The 19,451-nt window shown below is 63.2% G+C and overlaps 1 protein-coding gene across 2 annotated transcripts in view; it reads left to right on the forward strand.

Annotated features, from left to right (window-relative positions):
* Positions 1–13,082: 13,082 nt before the first annotated feature.
* HUNK (hormonally up-regulated Neu-associated kinase) overlaps positions 13,083–19,451 on the forward strand; it is a 58,178-nt gene continuing 51,809 nt past the window's right edge. Inside the window, exons 1-2 of one of the 2 annotated variants that reach the window (XM_036017401.1) lie at positions 13,286–13,374; positions 13,917–14,094. Coding sequence is in view for 1 of the 2 variants with exons in the window: in XM_028503943.2 (XP_028359744.1) it covers positions 13,123–13,374 (252 nt within the window). In the remaining variant the exon portion in view is untranslated. Of the gene's footprint in view, positions 13,375–13,916; positions 14,095–19,451 lie in introns of both variants that reach the window. The other variant, XM_028503943.2, reaches the window with a different exon arrangement.

The raw sequence follows: 19,451 nt of genomic DNA on the forward strand, positions 1-19,451 counted from the left end.
CACATGTCATGGTCGTGGGTACTTCTTCTGACTCTCACCCCTGGAGGAGGGTGGGTCCCCCGTAGTCGAGGTGTCTTCCCTGAAAAGGAAGGACTGGGTCACAGGCAGCGGAACACAACTATTCAAGAGCACCCGCTGACACCCCCGACAGAGCTGTGATGGGGAAGCAGGAGCGATCGGTTGCAATAAGAGCTGAAGCTGTACCATCGGTGCCCCATCCTTTTATTTTTTGTCCGCGAATTTGGCCTCTCAACCCGAAACTTCCCGCAGGGTCCTGTTGTTGCCATGGCAACTTAAAACTCTCTCCGTGGACACAATTCCCCAGAGGGTCCTCAGAAGTCCTGCCGGAAATAATCTGTTTAGTGATTCGGCGACTGAGCGCTGACCGCCGGCCAGATGTCGGCCTGGGAGTGCGTGCGGTCTCCGGGGCGACGGGGCGGCCGAGTTCCCGGCCTCACGCTGTCACCCCGGGCGGGGCTGCTGGTATCCGCCTTCCAGTGGGCATCCCGGGCCGGGGGCTTCTGGGTAAAGGAGGCTTGCCGTCCTCTGGGACTCGGTGCCCCGATTTAAAAGAAGTTGCTACTAAGCAAGGCTATTTCAGGGTCATGGCCTAGGAGTTGTCCGTGTAAATAAATGGCACATCTAGCACAATGGTGAGCGTGTAGTGGGTGCGTGTGCTATTCAGGGTGGCCACATGCAGCTGCTGTGAAACAGTGACCCCCACACTCAGTGGCTTACAAGGGGAAAGGCCCGTTTCTCGCTTGTGGTGTGTGTCTACGGCACATCTTCCGTGGCTCTGCCGTGGGGCGCACGTGGACAGAGCAGCCTCTGTCCAGCACACCACTGGCCCACGGCTGGTGTGAAGGCACGTGGCAGACTTACATGGGCCCTTACACGTCACTGCCAGGGAGTGACACGTCACTGCCGGAGACTTTCCATCGTCCAAAGCACGTTCCGAGGCCTCACCTGCGGTGGCTGGCACGGGGACGTAGAGTCTGCCCGCAGGGAGGGGCCGCCAAGGTTCCAGATCGATGGTGCAAAGTGCTGAAGTCCTCAGGAAGTCAGTGTCCGCGGACAGCTCTGCACGGCGCACAGTGGCGTGCCGGCGTGGCCTCAGGTCCCAGCCAGAAGCACCGGCCCCTCTGAGGACGAGCCTGCGATCAGGCACGCGTGGGAACTGTGCGGAGAGCGGCAGTCGGGTCAGAGTAATCTCGGGAGTTCCGTTGCGGCAACTAAGTAACAACATCCCTTCGACATTGACATCGGGTCCAGAAAACTCGCCAGCCACTCCCCGACCCCACTGACCCCACGGGTCTTCCGTGGTTTCGAGACGGGTGGAAAAACGTCAGAAGGAGAAAGTTCCGGAACGTCGAAGGAGGAAGGAGAGATTCGCCTCAGCAGAGTGCCAGGCCGCAGACCCCGAGGAGCTGAGCTTGGTTCTGGGCCCAGATGGCGTGAGACGGGGCTTTGAAAACCGTCCAGAGCCACCCCACGCAAGACGAACCGTCCGCCCGGGGGCCCGGGAGGGGTGCGGAGCAGGCGGGAGAGGAATGGGTTCCGGGCCCCCACGAGGTGCTTCCTGGTTGGAACGGGACCCGCTCGGGGAGAGCGCCCACGCTCTGGGCGAACCTCCGACTTCCCCCTCTGCAGGGAGAGGAAGGGACGCACACGGACAGTCCTGCGTACCCGGACGACGTCGAGGAAAGGTGCTTCCTGGAGCAAGGAGACGCGTGGAGGAGCGCGGCTGATGGATTCCACCACAGGGCGGTGACGGACACCAGGCTCACAGGGTCTTAGCAGACGGGGCGCCACCGGAGGGGTCCCTGCAAGCCGGCCCGGCCGCCACCCCGGCTCCCCGCACTGCAGCCGCAGCCAGCTCCCACGCCCCTGCCCCGCTCCGAGCTCGGCTGGGCGGCCTCTGCGTGCTGCCCACACCTCACGTGGCTGAGCGTTCTCAGTCCCGAGTCTCCGTGCAGACACCGCCCCTCCGTGAGGGCTCCCCTGACCAGCCCGGTCCTGTGACAGCCCTGGTCCGTTCACGCACCGACGCAGCGGTTCCGTGAGTGTCTGACACATGCCCACTGTGTGCCAGGCACTGTTCCGTGTGCCGGAGCAGTGGGCCGGGCAGAGGAGGACTCCTGTGCCCCGGAGGGAGGGCCCTTCCGAAGGGTGGGAGTCAGCCTCGAGATGTGACAGTTCGCTCTGGGGCTCGGCCATGCTGCCCCGACGCCTGACCGGACGCCAGGCCAGAGTGTCTGTAAACACAGCTCTTAGGGGACGTGGGTCACACGGAAATCGGGCGGCCCTGAGTGAAGGTGGAGATGGATCTGCCTCCAGTGGGGTGGGGCCCTGTCTGGTCCCCTGACAGCCCCCCTCTCCCCAACAGGAGACAGCAGGAGGGTCCCTGGGGGGAGGAGCCCTGTCTGTGCCCCGCCTTCTGTCTGGAGACCGCCCGCGGGCGCCGCTCTCTCCCGGCCCTCAGGCTGCTCTGCTGACCGTGAACTTGTGTGACTCCCGCAGTGCGAGGGAGTTCCATAGAATAAACCTCGTGTGTGTGTGTGTGTGTGTGTGTGTGCGCGCGTGTGTGTTAGCATGAGAGGACTCTGAAGGACTCCTTGTTAAAAAGCGGACAGCAGAACATTGATCCAGGCCTGGGGTCCTTCCCGAGCTCGTGGCCCTGGGCGGGGGTCCTGGGCCTGAGGAGCCGGCCCTGCACCCAGGACTGGGCCACCTTGGTGGCCCCCTGGGCTCAGTCACTGCCCGTGGGCAGCGAGGCCCCAGCGCCGGGTGGCGATGGATGCGGCCGGGTCCTGTCCCTGTCCCAGGGTCCTGGCGGCACATCCTGGCAGCCTCCTGGGGGGGGGGGTGTCAGATGTGTCCTTTGTGTGTGTGTGTGGTTCTCGCTTGCTGTCCCCCCAGAAGGCTGAGAATGAACATATGACCCTCCGTTTTCAATGACTGCTGTAAGAATGGGCTTCAGTCCTGAGCCAGTTGATTTGCACTGATGGTGTGAAGCAGCGACTTCATGGGTGTGTGTGTCTTTTTGCTCACTTTTCTAGGAACTCTGCTTTTGAAATTGAGAATTTTTACTCAGTTACAGTTGACATTCAACATTACATTATACTGCATAGTGATTAGACCTTTCCATACCTCACTCAGTGGTCCCCTCGATATTTCCAAGCCCCGCCGGGCCCCACACACGGTGACCACGACACTGTGGGTGGACGGCACTGCCTGCCTGGGCCAGCCCGGGGGTTCTCCCGGGGACAGACGCCTGGGCCCCGAGGGGCACCCAGGCCCAAGGTCTTCACGCACGCTCATACACTGTGATTTCTTCATTTCCGAGGACACAAAACCAAAAACGTAACAAAACTTCTTGTTGCCTGTTCTGCATTCGGTTTATTTTCTTTCAAATGAGAAAGTGTTAATGTACTTTCAACCCTTTGCGATGCCTCTCTTTACAGCTTTGGCTTTTTCCATACTTGGTGTTTCAATGAGATCAGTAGTACTTCTGAAAAGAAATGCCAGGAGGCTTTCTATAAATATCACGTCCTTGCAAAAATGTTCAGATCTGAAAGTGAAATGTGTCCCTAATAATCGAATCCCACTGAGAACCCATTCACCGCCTGTCTAAGGAGCCAAGGGAACTGCGCGGGGCGAGGCGTGGCTGTCGCCCGGGCCGTGACTTGCAAATCGGATTGAGCAGGCGCCGCAGCCCAGATGTGCACATGGGGAACTCCGGTCGGTCTCTCGTCTCGTGACTGTGATGTGACACTTCCTCTCCGGGCATGGGCACGCGGTTGGAGGCCGCGGGTGTTAACCCTGTTAGGGGCCGTCCCGCCTCTTCCGCTCTCGCCAGCCTTCGGTCGTGTTGGTGCTGGGCGTCACCGTGACGCGCAGTCTGGCCTCTGCAGTCACACTGAAGTCGCAGGGTTGAGAAACACGCTGTCATTCCATATCACATCACATCACATCATATCATATCATATCATATCATATCATACGTCATACATCATGCAGCTGTAGGAACGCTTGCGACTTACAGTCCACGTGTAAGTCAGCTCCCCCTGCACGCGTGTTCTGACTCCTGCCTGCCGAAGGGTTGCGTGTTCCAGGGATCGGCGGGCTCCCCGGCGTCCGACGCTGACTTCGGCCGGTGCGGCATGTACCTGCTGCGGCCGTAGCAGGAAGACGGTCTAGAGAACCCCCATCTGTCTCTCCGCCTCTCAGTCAGTCTGTCTGTCTGCCTCAGGGCAAGTGAGGTTAGCGTGGGGGACACGGAGGGCCCCAGGTTCTCAGGCTGAAGAGCAGTGTTTGTGCCAATGTCCTTCCCCGAGTTTCACGGAGTGGAGCTGACGCACAAGTGCCCCCTGCTTCCCCCTCTCACCCGTTGCTCCGGCGGCACCGCGCCCGGCACCAGATTCGGCGAGAGCGGGGACAGTGGACGTCCTCGTCTCCTTCCTGACCTCGAGGGCGAAGTGCTCCATGTCTCGCCGTTGAGGATGCCGTCGGTGTGGGCTCGTCACGCGTGGCCTCCGTTGTATCGAGAAACGTTCGCCCCAGACCCGGGGTGGTGAGAGTTTTTATCCTGAGCTATGTCGGATTTCGTCCGGAGCCTGCTCTGCACCCGTCCCGATGACCTGTGGTGACCCTCGGGCACTGGCCACGGCAGCGACGGTCACCGTCCTGCTGCAGGTTCGTGGTCGCTGTGAGGGACGGCACCGCTCATGGACGGGCTGCAGTTTTGTTCAGTGGGGGTTGCTGCTCCGTCTCTAAGTCCTTGTCCTTCAGTGCCCCCCTTCTGTGACAGTAAGTGACCCCGGCATCACGAGGGGCTCGTTGACACCGTCTGAGTCCTGGTCCAGCCGCAGCCTTGCCCGCGTGGGCTGGTGACTGTGGGCTCGAACTCTGCCCCTCGTTCCCCGCCGGCACCCACGGAGACCGGCGCTTCCTCCCAGCTGTGACTCTGCTGGGGGAGGAGATATAAATGTGCTCGGGACGGGGACATAAACAGAGTTTTTAACAATGGAATGATGAACCTTTCAAGACCCTTAGCAATTTTTTTCAGATGGGGAGTTAGCTCGCATAAGTTCATTCAGCAGATTCAGGGGCATTGCTCGGCTGTCGGATTCAGGGGCCATCGATTGGCAGCTCTCTGGTGAGCTGGGGCGTCCGTGCCTTGCGCCGGCCTGGACTTCGGCGCCTGGATCACTCAAGGACTGTGCGCTAAACGGAAATAGAAACACTCCATTGTTTGAACTCATGAAGGAAACCTCCTTCTTACACTTCTTTTTTCCTGAAAGAAGAAACGAACGGGAAAGCCCGCTGACTCCTCCGAGCTCCCTCCACCAGTTGCCGCTTCCGCCCGCTGCCCCGCCCGCCGTCCCGGGCACACCCCCGCTCCTCCGTTCTCTGCGAGGCGCCTGCACGCCATCGTCCCCGCCAGAGCTTTACGCTGTCCCTGTTTCCTTCCCTGCCGTGTTCTGAACCACCAAAAAAGCTCTAGTTTATTAAGTAGACATTATTGAAATCTTTTATTGTGTTTTTGGTACAAGTCTAGGTACCCAGCTGGGTTTTCTATTGTTCGTTTAGGGTTTTTTGTTTTTTGTTTTTGGCACAAGCTTAAATGTGCACAATCTTGTTCTCTTTTGAGATCCCTTTGTGTTTTGAATCTTGTGCTTCTGACCTAAAAATAACATGGAGTGTTCGCATTTCGTTTACTTTTCATGCCCATCCCGACACTGGAAGACGCTATCATTCTCTCCACTCTTGTCCGCTCCTCTCCTCTCCCCGACGGGGGCTGGCGCCTTCCTCCCGCTGGAACGTGATGCCGGCCGACGCCTTGGTGCAGCCCCCCTCCTGGCCCAGAGGCCTGGGGCGCGGGTCAGTCCCGACGGAGCAGGCTGGTGAGCTGCCGGTCTGCACCGGTCTGGGTGAAGGAGCGAAGCGGCCACACACGGAAGGCCACGCGCCGCAGGCACTGCGGGACCTGGCCAGCACAAGGGGCTGCGCTCTCGGGTGCGGGACCCGCGGGGCTGGACCACGCAGTCGGAGAAGGGAGAGCTCGTCAGTGTGGGGGCCTCCCCTGGGACACAGGATCGTACAAACTACACAATGATTTTTGGGGATCTGTCCTCAAAATCACAGGAGACAGAAGCAAATACAGACAAGTGGGGCTGCCTCGCACCAGAAAGCTCCCGCGCAGCAAAAGGAACAGCCGACACAAGGGAAAGGCAACTTATGCAATGGGAGAAAATATCCGCAAACTGTGTGTGTGATGAGAGATTAATATCCAAAACCCGTAAGGAGGCCCTATGACTCCCCAGGAAAAAAAACAAACGGATAATCCGATTAAAGACGGGCAAAGGGCCTGAGCAGACGCTCCTCTGAGAAGACGGGCACACGGCTATCGGGTGCGGGAACGGAGCTGGACTGTACGGTCACCGGGCAGCGAGCCACACTGAGACCCCACCTCACGCCTGTCAGAGCACTTGTCACTAGACGGACAAGTGACAGCAGGTGCTGGGGGAGGCGCGGAGCCAGGGGAGCCCCCGAGCACGTCGGAAGGGACGTGAGTTGGCATGACCACTGCGGAAAACAGGGTGAGGGTCCCCCAGAAAACGAAAATGAAAGTGTGGAGCATGTGCACGGTGGGATGCGATGGCTCAGCTCTGGCGGGACGAGTCTTGGGACCACGGCGGTGGCCCGGAAGACACGGTGCTAAGTGCCACAAGCCAGGCTCCGGAGGACGAATGCGGCCCATCCTCGTCTCCGTGGGGAAGCTAAAATGGTGACCGTGCTAGGGACAGGGAGCGCAGTGGTGGTTACCGGGGCTGGGGGAGGGGGACGTGTGTGTGTGGGGGGGGGTGCGGGCCAAGGGCACAGAGCTGCAGTTAAACAGGAGAAACAGGTTCTGGGGGGCTCGTGTCTGAGAACGAGGCTCGAGTTGACAACATTGTGTCGTGTGCTTGAAATCGCTAATCCCCGGTGTTAACCGCACACCCACGTGCAGCGACCGTGTGAGGTGACAGATGTGTTCATGAACTTGATTTTGGTAACTGGTTCTCAACGTATACATATATCCAACCATCAAGTTGTAGCCCTTAAACAGACACCATTTTAGGTGTCAATAAAAATTCAACAGAATCGAGAAAAAGGGAGGGGTGGGACATCTGGACATGGACCCCAGGTGGCAGCCCCCAGAGCCACCCCCTGTGGGAGGACCCTGTCAGACCCCTCCGGACAGGACTCTGGCTCCCGGAGGCTGCGTGGGGTGCAGGGGCCGCACCGGGATGGAACATGGCAGGACCTCGGGCCCCCAAGACCTGCCCCACGTGCACCAGCAACACCCCAGCAGCTCGCCCTGTGGCCACCGGGGTGGGGACCCCTTGTGACCCCCTGACGGGGGAGGAAGAAGCACCTGCATGACCCCGGATGGCGTGTGTGGGTCTTGGCCCCAGAAAGCCAGTGGTGGGGCTTGGCCCAGGACCGGCCAATGGGCAGCAGTGAGGGGCGAGGATTCTGTGTGTGGGGGGGCTCCAGTGGGCCCAGGCGTCTGCCCGCTGGACGTCTGGACAGAGCGCACACGCCACCCACGTGGCTGTCCTCGTGCAGGCTCAGCGGGAGCCTGGAGGGAGGGGGGTCGGAAGGTGAGGGTTCAGGAGGTCTGGGGGGGGGGGCGTGTGAGGGACCTCTGACAGTCAGCTTGGCTGGGGACAGCTGCGGCCAGGTCAGCCCCCCCTCCCCCCGCCAGAGCCTCCCCCTCCAAGGAAGGGGTGCGGGGTGCCCACTCTGTCTAGCCACCTGCTTTTCATTTTATTTTAAAGTCACTGTTTTCTAACCTATGTCCCAGACACTTTTCACATTGAATTAAGACAATCACCAAAATGGTTTCTATTTTTTGTGGCTTCTTCACATATGTTTGCCTCCTTTAGTCCTGGGAACTGGAGACGACAGAGAGGAGTAATTTCCTCTGCAGACGGAGAAGACGGCTGTGCAGAGAACATACGAGCCCTGCTCAGGGTCACGTTGCCTGCAGGCGAGGGACCCAGCAGGGGAGGGACCCAGCAGGGGAGGGACCCAGCAGGGGAGGGACCCTGGTTCGGCTTTCCCGTGTCCTGCCTGCAGAGAGCCGACTCAACCAGCAGGGGGCGCTGCTCTCCTCGTCCACCCCCAGCCACCTGCTGCCTGGAGCTGCCGGCAGTCACCAGTCTGCCTGGGTGCCTGCGGGACCAGGCTGGTGCGGGGCCCAGCCCCAGAGGACCCTGCTGTCCCCACAGCCCCTCCCCTTGGCCACCTCTGTGTGCGACAACCTCGTCCTGGGAGCCAGTTTAATCTAACTTCCCTGCCGCTCAGCCGCCTGCTGCTAGGGTTCGGAGAAAGGGGCACCGCCCCAGGACGTGGAGTCCCAGGCCTGCCCGGTGGCTGGGAGGCGGGGGCACAATTCTTACGGAACAGCGTGACACCGGGCTCCCGGGGACCCACGGGGGGGGGGGCAGGATGTGAGTCGGCGCTCCCGGGGGCCGCCGTCGGGGTCCTGGTGGAGTTGTGCCCTCTTCTCTCCCTGAACACCTGCTCGGTGCAGCCGGGAAACGGGCGCGGGAGGGCAGCTGGGTGCCACCACCCACACGCCATCACGCTGCAGGCGCCACCCGAAGCCCAGACGTGCAGGCCGCGAGTCGAGATGAGGCACCTAGCACCCACCAGGCGTGCACGGTGGGCGGACGCCCGGACGAAGTCCCTGGTTTCAGGGACCTCACGTTCTAGAGGACAGGGACAGGGGACACACACACTAGGGTGCAGTCTTCTGTGACGGCTGACCAGGGGGTGGCACGGGGAGACACTGAGCAGGGGCGGGGCGGAGAGGGCGGCTCCTGGAGGGAGACAGCAGAGCCCGGAACGAAGGGACAGGCAGACCAGGAGCCAGTCCAGGAGCAATGTGTCGATGGCGGAGGGGACATCGAGGACAAAGGCTGTGAAGGTGGGGCAGTCCGCGCTTGCAGGAGCGCTGGGCCTTGGGGGGCTGGCCCCAGGAGACGGGGGCGGGGGGGCAGGGTGGTGAGGACATGCTTCATCTTGCCGCATGCTGTGACCTGGAACTGCGGTGTCTGAGGACAGGGACAGAGGGTGCAGGGAGGTGGTCAGACGTGGGTGCCTTGTGGAGAAGAGCGGATGGGACTGCCCGAGGGATTGGCGCTGAGGGCCAGGAAGGACAGGAAGCGATGAAGCACGGCCCTCGGGTTTGTGGGTGAAGCTGGGTGAGGTCCTGGGGAGGGAGGGAGGAGGGTGCTGGGCGCTGCGTGGCGCTGAGTCCGGGTCAGGCCTGAGCTCCTGCCGGGCGTGCCGCCCGCCAGACTCTGGGTGGGGGGAGACACCCAGCCTGGAGAGAATGCCTTCGGTGGCTCAGCACCAGAGACGGCCGTCTCCGTGCCACTCTGGGGCACTGCCGGGGGACCTCTGTCGGCGTGGTGGTGACGGCGGTATCGACGGCAAACTCGGTCTGTGCTGGTGCCGAGGCCGGGGGTGGGCTCTATGTGCCCAATCTCATTTGGTGGTCACGCTTCCTTCCTCGGATCCCAGTTTTACAGACGGGGAAACCGAGGCACGGAGGTCCGCGTTGTGCTTCCCTTTCAGAGCAGAGCTTTGCTGCAGGGAGCAGAGGGCAGCCCGCTCCACAAGACCACCAGCATGTCTCACTCCAGAGCCCTCCTGCCCAGCCTTGCACGGAGCCCCTGAAACAGCCGGGGAAGAATCACGGTGGCCATGACCTCTGGGGATGCGGGTGCCAGCCCTGCTCCACGATTTCCTGGGAGCTTTGTTTGACTCCCGGAGCTCACAGACCATCTTCCAGGCACAGGGTGCTCGTGCCCACCGCCCGGCCTTCCCCGTCGCTCCTCTTCCAGCCCCAGCCTGCGTCGGGCGGCCCAGCCCTCTGGCCAAGCTCGCTCCCTGGCTGTGCCAGCCTGAGCGCTTCTCACTGTCTCTGACGGCGTCCATCTGGGCTCCTGGCTGGTGCTCTGTGGGTGAGCAGCCAGCCTCCTGCCCGGGGAGGGAGGGGGAGAAGATGGGGAAGGAGACGGGGAGGAAGGGAGCGGCCAGTGCGAGCCCACCCAGGGAGCTTCCCCAGGCTTCCAGCCCACTGCGGTGGGTGACGCTTCCGGAAGGGCGAACTCGCCCGCGGCGGAGAAGGGCCCACCTCGGACAAGGCTGCCGGCAACTGGCTGCCCGCGCTCTGAGCGGGGTGGGGGCGGTGCTCAGGAGCCCTGAAACGCCGCTCGTTGGAGAATCAGCGGAACAGTGACTTCCATTAACTTGTCCCACAAATATTTGGTGAACAATGGCCAGGTCTCAGGCCCTGGGCTAGGGCCTGCGGGGCAGATGAAGTGTGGAATGAGACACAACTCCCACTCTCAGTGCGTCTGAGAGAGGAGACACTACACCCGTAGTGAGTGGGAGAACACCCACCGGCCAGGAGAGTGCGAAGTGAGGGGCGTGCGTGGTGGGAAGGGAGGGGCCCCTGGCTCTCAGCTCAGGGACTGCAAGGGCTTCGAGGGCTTCGTGGGAAAGGGATGCATGGGGACAAGGTAGGGAGGGGGCAGAGGTGGCAGACGGGGGTTGGGGTGGCATGGGAAAAAAGTGTAGGGGTGAGAACAGGGGAACTCTAGTGCCCAGGGCGACCCCACGGCGGGGGGGGGGGGGGCAGGAGAAGAAACTTAGTGTAGGACGATTAGAAAGTCTTGGGGGGGGGGGGCGGGGGGTTGCTTTTCAACCAGATGTTTTCTGTGCGCCTGATAGGAGGGCAATGCATTGCGCACTAATTTGTCTCAGAACAGGAATTTCTGGGGTTACTTTTTATTAAACGAGCTTGTTCAGGGAGCAGGACCTGCAGCTCAGAAACCAGTTGCTGAGCCCAGACAGGCACTGGGTCCGGACTTCCCTTTGGCACCCGTCCCAGCTGATGGAATTAGCAGGGAACTTGAATCAAACCAAGGCATCAGGCTAGAAAAAGATTTAATGGGCCTGCTTTCTCTCTCTTCTTCACCCCTTTCCTGACCTCCACCCCCAGAGGATAATTAAAAGGAAAGAAAACCTCTATTTTATTGTAGATGTCTTCCACCATTTTTATGCCTGAAGCTAATTTTTTTTTTTTAGGTCATAAAGACGCTTTGATGAACAGTGTCTGACATTTGCCTCTCGCCAGAATAAGGGAATGTCTAAGTTTCCGTATAGCGCTAATGCCCGGAATTTTAAAATGTCATGTTCTATTAATACGACATTGTGCGGGACACGGAGCGCTCTTCTGCAAGGAGACTGCACGGTGAGGACCCCAAAGCGAGCCTCGTAGTCCTCATCCACTGGACACTTGTCCCCTCCCCCCATGTCACTGTCCTCTTGAAATCTGATTATTGAACTAGGGACATTAAACAGATGGGTTGGGCCTCGCGGAAATTGTCGGGGTGGGGTGGTGGCAAAGAAGTCCCCTAAGCACGCCAAGAGATACATCTGGAACTGTCCCTTTAATTCGGAATAATGGAGACATGGGGAAGACGGATAGACGCCAAGGCTGGCGACTTGCACACTTGGGAGTAGTTGATAAAGCCTAACAGTCAAAATTAGATCTATTTAAAATAGGTGCTTCCCTGGGCCACCTTTCGGCTGGGTCAGAGAGCTCCCAGGGCGCTGGGTTAATGAGCGCTGCCGCCCCCCTTCAGAGCACGGACAGGGATCGAGTCGTGCCGGTTTGCCGAGGGGGAGTCGGTGAAAGGCTCTCGGTCCCGGCCGAGTCTTCCCTTGCAGCTCCGACGCTGTAGGATCCGGGCGGAGTCTGCGCCGCACGTTGGCGCCTTTTATCTGGCCGCTCAACAGGTAGCGTTGTGTAGATTTCCTTCCAGCCCCGCTCCCCCTCCCCCGCCAGCTTCCCCCCTCTGGAGATTCCTCATTCTGGGTTGGAGGAGACGGTGGGGGTCCTGCAAAGACCCGCGTCCTCGGGGCAGCGGGGCTTGTTTACGAGGGGCGAGCAAAGTCACGGGGCGCGCAGAACAAAAGCCTCCGGGAGCGGGGAGCGCGGGGCCGCTCAGCCCGCCGCCGCCCGCAGCACCGCAGCGGGGCGCGAAGGTGGAGACGCGCTGGCAGGGGCTGCCGCGGCCCGGGCCCCTGCGCTGCTGTCGGACTGTTATGGTCGCGCCTGCTCCCCCGGAGCAGAGCGGTCCCATCTGCTAGAGAACCCGGGTAGACGCCCGCCCGCCCCTCCCCCACCCTTGCCACCCACCCCTCCATCGGTCCACCCACAGGGTCCAGGGGGTCGTACTGTGCGCCAGGCCCTGGGCTGGACACCCGGTCGGGGCGCCTCCCTCCCTCTTGCCCCGGGTGGGTGCGGCTGGCGGAGTATTTCACCGCCGAAAGGTCCAGAAAGCCGGAGCTCAGAATCGCGCGGGAGGCGCGGCGGGAGACGGCCGGAATCCGGCGGCCGGGAGCGCGCGTCTGCCAGGCCGCGCGGGGTCCCCCAGTCCGCCGCTCCGCGCCCCCGCCCTCCGTCTCCAGCGAGGGGCGAGCGTGGCTGCTGCGCGCGGGGAGGGAGGGGCTACGAGGGATTTGAAAGTGCACAGGCTGCGCCGCGGAGCTCGCATCTGTTCCCGCCGCCCGCGCCCGGATTAAATTTCTGCAAATTCAGACTGAATGGGGCTTTCTTCTGCTGCCGTCCAGAGGGCGCCTGCAGCCCGCCGCGCGCCCAGCTAGGACGAGCAGGCGAGCGGACCCGAGCCCGCGCGGTCGAGCAGGCGGGGCGGAGGCAGCGGAGGCGCCGGGCGCGGGGACCCGAGCGCCGGGATCCGGGACCCGGGCACTGGACCGCTCCCTCGCCGCCCCTCCCCGGCCAGAGCGACTCCCTGCGCCTCCGAGCGCGGCCACTGACCTCGGCAGCCCAGACGGGACCCGGGGCGGGGCCCGCGTCCTGCAAGGGGCCCGGCCACCCTCCGAAGAAGAACTTGTTGGGGGCGGGTCCCCGACCCCCACCGCCTGGGCGGCCGCTATTGTCTGCGCGCGCTCGGCGGGGCCGGGCCCGGCGGCGGCGGGAGGAGCCGGAGCGGAGCCCGAGCGGAGCGGGAGGAGGAGCCGGGCGGCGCAATGCCGGCGGCGGCGGGGGACGGGCTCCTGGGCGAGCCCCCGGCGGGGGGCGGCGAGGATGCGGCCCGGCCGGCGGCGGCGGCCTGCGAGGGAAGTTTCCTGCCGGCCTGGGTGAGCGGCGTGCCCCGCGAGCGGCTGCGCGACTTCCAGCACCACAAGCGCGTGGGCAACTACCTGGTCGGCAGCAGGAAGCTGGGCGAAGGCTCCTTCGCCAAGGTGCGCGAGGGGCTGCACGTGCTGACCGGCGAGAAGGTGAGCTGCGGGGCACGGCGCGCGACCTGGGGCTGGGGTCCGGTCGCCGGGCCCCGTGGGGAGTCGGCCGCGGAGTCCCGGCCGCCCCCACCTTTACTTTCCCGACGGAGGAGGATCGACCTCAGTGCGAGCGCAGGCCTCTCAGCCCCAGCACGGCCTTTGCTGGGGCGAGTCGGGTCAGACCCCGTGGGGGAGGCAGGCTCAGCCGAGAAGCCGCCTGCAGCCCTTTGGCTCCTGGAAGCGCGCCGCCTGGCGGACACCAGCGCGGGCTGGGGGCTCGGCTCCCTGCCGGGAAAGGGTGGAGATCCCCCGGGAGGCAGGAACCTGGGCCGCGGCTCCTGCGCCCTTGGGGCGAAGGCGGGAGGGCTGATTAGCCAGCCCCCGGAAGAGGCCAGCGTCTGAGCGCCGGCCTGGGCCCTGGGGAGAAAGTGGGAGGCCCTCCTTTCCACCTGTGCGCGGGGGTAGCCGGGGAAGTTTTCGTGCCAGGGGAGGGTTATCACGGCGCCCTTCCCCGCCGCCCCCACCCCGTGCTTGCGTGGAAGCTGCAGGAACGACCCCGCTCTGCCCGAGCAAGAGCCAGCCAGGAGGGACACCCTCTGAGCCGTGGGTCGGGTTAGAAGTTAGTCAGTTGTGACCCCGTGCCAGGCCAAGCCCGGGCGCACCCACGTTGGAACTTAGATCTGTGAGAAGAAACGCAAGATACGGTGACCCGCCTCGGCGGTGAGCGGCCCAGGCCCCGGGTCACCGCCCCGGGTCACCGCACGGGGGGAGGCTGCCCCAGCCTGGAGTTGCCTCACGCTTGGAGCTGCTTGGCCGGAAGCTTAGGTCAGCTGGGGCGCTGGGCTCCTGCAGGCTGGGGTCACTCAGCACTGGCCTGTCAGCGGTTGCTTTTGTGGCCCAAAGCCCAGGGAGGCATCAGCAGTGTGGGGTTGGGGGTGGGGGTGGGGGTGAAGCAAGGAATGAGGGCCGGGGAAGCTGGGACTCCCTAACCCCCTCCTTCACCCTCTGACCTGGTGGTATTCTCTGCCCAGCCTGGGAATGCCCTGCGGTGTGACCCCTGATGGCAGCGTGAGGTGCCCTGCCCGCCGCCGGCCCCCCACCCCGCCCCCCTCCCAGACCCCGATTTTCCTCGGTCTCCTCACTGTGCCCTGGAGACCCTTGCGTCTGAGCGCAGGGCTCCTGTCAGCCTCATCCTGTGCCCGCTGTTCCCACAGCCCTTCCTTTGGGGTGAGTGGGGGCAGAGAGCACTTTGAGAAGTGCCTCTTGCTTGGATTTCCACTTGGAAGGGAAATGTTTGGGGTGAACTCCCTGGACCAAGCAGCTCTGCAGAGAAGACAGAAACCAGACACAAACTGCAGACCGTCCTGGAGCAGCGGGAGAGGGCACACGGCCACCAGGGTCCCTCGCCACCGGGCGCTCGCTGCCCCCGTTCGGAGCGAGCTCGTTTTCCGCCAGGGTGTGCGGTGGGGACACGATCCTCATCCCAGGCGTGTGGGGTGGAGGGTGGCTGTGCGTGTTTGCTCGTGAACTTGGCAAGGAGAGACGAGGCTTGGTGCTGGCAGCCAGTGGCCCCGTGACTGCACATTTCTGCCGCCTGCCCTGCGCTGGGCCGCTGCGGCTTCTTGCCACCTCCCTGCTCCACTGCGTGTTGGGGCGCCCCCCCCGAAACATGGTGACATTGGGCTGTTGGCCTGGGCTGCATTGGCCAGGTCGCACTCTGAGCTCTGTCCCTACCCAGTGTTTGGGTTCCGGGGCTCAGGGCTGGGCACGCTGGGCTCCCTGGGACTCGGGGAGTTCCTGCCCAGACGTGGTCCCCGAGAGGAGACCCGGCCCCTTGGCGCTCACACCATTTCTCTTTCGTCTTCCCTTTCTTCCATGACCCAAGTGGCTTCACGTCCGCAAGGCCGGAACAGTCAGTCGGATGCCTGGTTGGGTCTGGTGGAGGATGGCGCTTCCCAGGGTGGAGGGGCAGGAGGGAGAGTTCTCCCCGGGGCCCAGCCTGCAGCCTCAGGAGCGACCTGGGCTTCAGCGCCGTGACCTCTAGCCTCGAGGAAACAGTGGTGTTGTCCGTGGCGTCCACCCGCCAAACCCAGCACCTCTGAAGCTTGACTGGCAGGCCTGGGTTTGGGCGGACGTAGAGGTGACAGTCCCTGTGTGTGTGTGTGTGTGTGTGTGTCTGCCTCTGCCCAGGAGGACTGCTGAGTTCGCGAGTGCCATCCCCACCCCGGTCATGAACACGGTCTCACTGAAGCCCAAGCCGAGGTGCAGCCACCCCACACCACGCGCTGCCTTCGGTCTCTTGCAAAGAAGATCTGTTAGGGGGTTTCCCTGCAGGAGCACTGCTCCTGTGAGCCACGTGAGGGGAGACCTGCCGTGACAGAGCCGGAGGAAGGGGCTCTGCAGTGCCCCCCCCCCCCGGGGTGGGTGGTGGCATTGGGGGCTCAGGAAGGGCTCTCACCCGACAGTCTCCCGCTTTTAGAGGGTGCATACTTTCTGGAAGAAGCACTTCACTTTTCTCCTTCCCTTTTCTAAAGGATGCAGACCACAGTGGGTGGGGAAGTCATGAACACTGTAGTAAGAAATAGATGCATGCCCCCATGCCACCCCTGAGCGAACCGATCCAGGGTAGCTGTGCATGGGGGGGGGGTGTCTGTTCACTAAAAAGCCAGAAGGGGGATGGAGGGCATGTGTGTCTGTGTGTTGTGTTTTAACCTGGTGCACATTTCTGGAAAGACGGGGACAAAATCCTTCGTGGCTTGCCGGGAGTGACGGCCTGAGTCCGGATGGCAGACACCCACTTTTCTCCTTTCATGTTGGGCTTCAGCCTTGTCTCCTCCGGAGGCTGCCCCCCACCACATTCTGCGGGACAGGGTTTTCCTGCCTTTCCTCCGACGAGGTTTGTTCAAAAGTCATCCGCCCCGAGATGGCCCTCTTACTGCTTGAGAAAAAGGCAATGGCTTTGGCGGAGACCTAGTTTTGTCCTCCAGCTTGGAGTTGGAGCAATGTCTCTTCCGGTGGCTTCACAAGTAAACGACTCACGTGCTCCCGGGAAGCTCCTGATGCCAGCGTCCTCAGTCGGGGCTGGGCACCTGTGACTGACTGGCCCGGCGTTGGGGACTGGTGGAGGGACACGCTCGGGAATCGGGTTTGGAGGAGGAGGCGGCGGCCCTGAGGCTGCGAGAGGAGAGCCAAGGTGCTGGGCAGGAGCATCGGCGGGCGGACGGCCCGGGAAACCCAGAGGGGCTGTGCTCGGGCCCTGACCGGGGTCCCCGAGCCCTGTGGAGTGCCGTCATGGGCACATAGTAGGTGCTGAGCACATTTTTAAAAAACGGATGCAGCGTAGTTGGGAAGGCCTGCGGAGGAAGGCAGGGGCGAGCCTCGGGCCGGAGCTGGCTCCGTGGGCGCGGAGAGGGGAGGGGGCGCGATGCCACGGTCCCCTTTTCCTTCAGCCGAGAGGCCGCGCTCAGGTCCGAAGCTGGGCATGGAACACGGTTGGTGAAGCTGTTTAAATATCTTGTTCTAACCTTTGGCTTCAGAAATGAGCCTGTTTATGACTTTCATTGGAGCTGTTTGGGGGCTGAAAATAACAGTCGCCCTGCTTAGTAAGCTGCCGACAACGACGCGTGGTGCGGCTGCCAGCTACCTGGGGTGGGAGGGTTACTAAAAATACACGGCTGTGCTCCGCCGGGCGGGAAACACGACTAATTTTAAAGGTGGCCTTTTGGCGGATCTGTTTTTAGTGTTTTTAGCAAGTATTTCTGAAACAAACAGGTGCTAAATCCAGTAATTTTTTTTTTTTTTTAGTGTTAGAAATCGAACAGTGATGGCTCTGAGGAGCGAGAAATGCTTAGAGCCTGGAGATTCCTATTAGTCCGCGGCGGGGTTTCTTGGCGCTCGGGCGGCGTCTGGGTACAGCACCTGCTCCGTGTGCCGCGGGCGCCCGCGTGTGCGGGCGTGTGGTCAGGCGGGGCCGCCTCTTTCCCGCGTGCCCGTGGATGGATGGAAACTCCTGCTCCTGGAGGTCCGGGCCCCAGGGACTTCAAAGGGCGCCGCGGCCACGCCACCGGCTGCGCGCCGCCCACTCGGAGGAGGGCGGCCCGGCGCGACCTCCACAGGTGCGGTGGTCCCGGGCAGCGCAGCAGCCCCCCACCCCCCCCGGGGTCACCCTCCCAGACGGCGTGGGGGGGAGGGGTGGCTGTGCCTGCCCGGGAGATGACGGGCAGTCCGGTTGCACCGTGGGGCGGGGGCTCGCACACGAAGTGCCGCGCACCCTGCGCGGGCAGCCCGGCCGGCCCTTCACGGTGACACAGCCGCGCGCCGAACCCTGCAGACCGGCACCGCCCAGCCCTCCTCAGTGAGCTGGACAAGCCCCTGCCTGCCTGCCGCCGGGGCTCCGGCCGCCGCCGAGGGCTGAGTGGAATTGCAGGCTCTGGAGTGGGCGCTGCTGGCTGGCTGGCTGGGGCGATGGCTGGTGGGAAGGAGCTGGGGCCTGGGGGGTACCGGCGGCTGACACCCCTGCGGGGCAGCGGGAGCAGTTGCCTCTCTTCTGTCGTGCCCACCGGCACGGCGGTGGTGGGTGCCTCCGGCCCCTTGAGCGTTAGTTACCCCCTCGGGGGCTTGCGGGGCCCCTGGGCACGGACGGGGCAGGAGCATTGAGAGTAGGCTTCCCTCCGACCTTCTCTCGTCACAGCCGGGGCGGCCGAGACAACCGCCACTGCCCGAGGCTTGGAACTGTCGAGATTTAGTCTCTCTGGCTTCTGGCGGCCACAAGTCCCAAGTCAAGGCGTCTGCGGGGCCAGACCCCTCTGAAGGCTCCAGGGAGGATCCTTCCCGATCTGTCCCAGCTTCTGGTGGCCGAGGACCGCCCTGGGCTTGCCGTGACGTCCCTCCATGCCCTCCGCCTCTGCGCTCGGGTGGCTGCCTTCCCCGTGTGTCACCTGTGTCCACATCACCCCCTCCTTCCCATTCAGGACGCCAGCCATTGGATCTGGGGACGAGGACCCTAATGGAGTCGGACCTTGTCTTGACTCGGGGACATCAGACCCCTCAGGGCGTTAGGGTTGTGTGCAAGTGGCTTCCTGGTGCGCAGGCCTTGAGGGGGAGAGAACCGGGTCTTGGGTAATACACTTGGACCAGCACCTCTGCGGCGGGGGAGGGGAGGGGAGGGGAAGGGAGGGCAGGGGGTGGGGAGGGGAGCCGAGCCACCCTGGGTGGGGGGGAGGAGCCAGGCTCCAGCGCCTCGGAGGGGTGTCGCACAGGGGCCTGGGCCTCTGTAGCTCTGTGTGGCCTGTGTTTGGGCACGGGCTGCCCCGGGAAGGGGCCGGGGCCTCGGGCACCTGCAGGGGCGGTTCCTGAGGTAAAGCTCCCCCCTCGTCCCACGTCCCCTCCCCGCCCCGCACTGGGAGCCAGCGAGGTCTGCAGCCCCAAAGGGACGTCCGGGCAGGGGGTGCTGGCGCCCGCTCCTTCTGAGCGGGACAGGGTCTGCCCCTGAGCCCAGGCCGCTTCCCCGCCCCGGCCGCCCACCCTGGTCTGGTCCCTCTCGCCCCACAATGAGGGGCCCCAGGGCGTCTGCGGTCCAGCCCCTCTGAGCCTCCCTGTGGTCGGGGTTCTCAGGCCCCTCCATTGTGTCTGTGGGCGCCGCAGGGCACTCAGATGCGCCCTGTGTGTTCTCTCCGGAGGACTCCGTGTCAGCAGAGCTGGGCTGGCTGGCCGACCGGGGTGCCCACCGAGAGAGAGCGCTGCCTGGGACAGACTTGCCTGGGAGAGAGGCCCCGGCTCCCCCACTCCTGGGCACGCTTTGAAGGGGTGTGGGGTTCAGGTCCGAGCCACCTGCCGGCACCCTCCTGCCACCGCCGCTGTGCCCGCTCTGTCCGCCTGGTGAGGCGGCTGCTGGAGACAGGGTCCTGTTTGCGTTTTAATCACTGTTGTGGGATTTTCAGATCCGTTTGGGTTCGTGTTGGTGTAGTTCATGCCCACACCTGGTGGGAAACTCAGAGGAGTCAAGTGGGATGTAGTGAGAGAGCTCCGCCTCTCACCTGCGGGCCTCAGGACGTGCGGGCTCCCCCCTCCCGGCCTGC

The sequence above is a fragment of the Phyllostomus discolor genome, chromosome 2 (genome assembly GCF_004126475.2).
Source record: "Phyllostomus discolor isolate MPI-MPIP mPhyDis1 chromosome 2, mPhyDis1.pri.v3, whole genome shotgun sequence".
NCBI lineage: Eukaryota > Metazoa > Chordata > Mammalia > Chiroptera > Phyllostomidae > Phyllostomus > Phyllostomus discolor.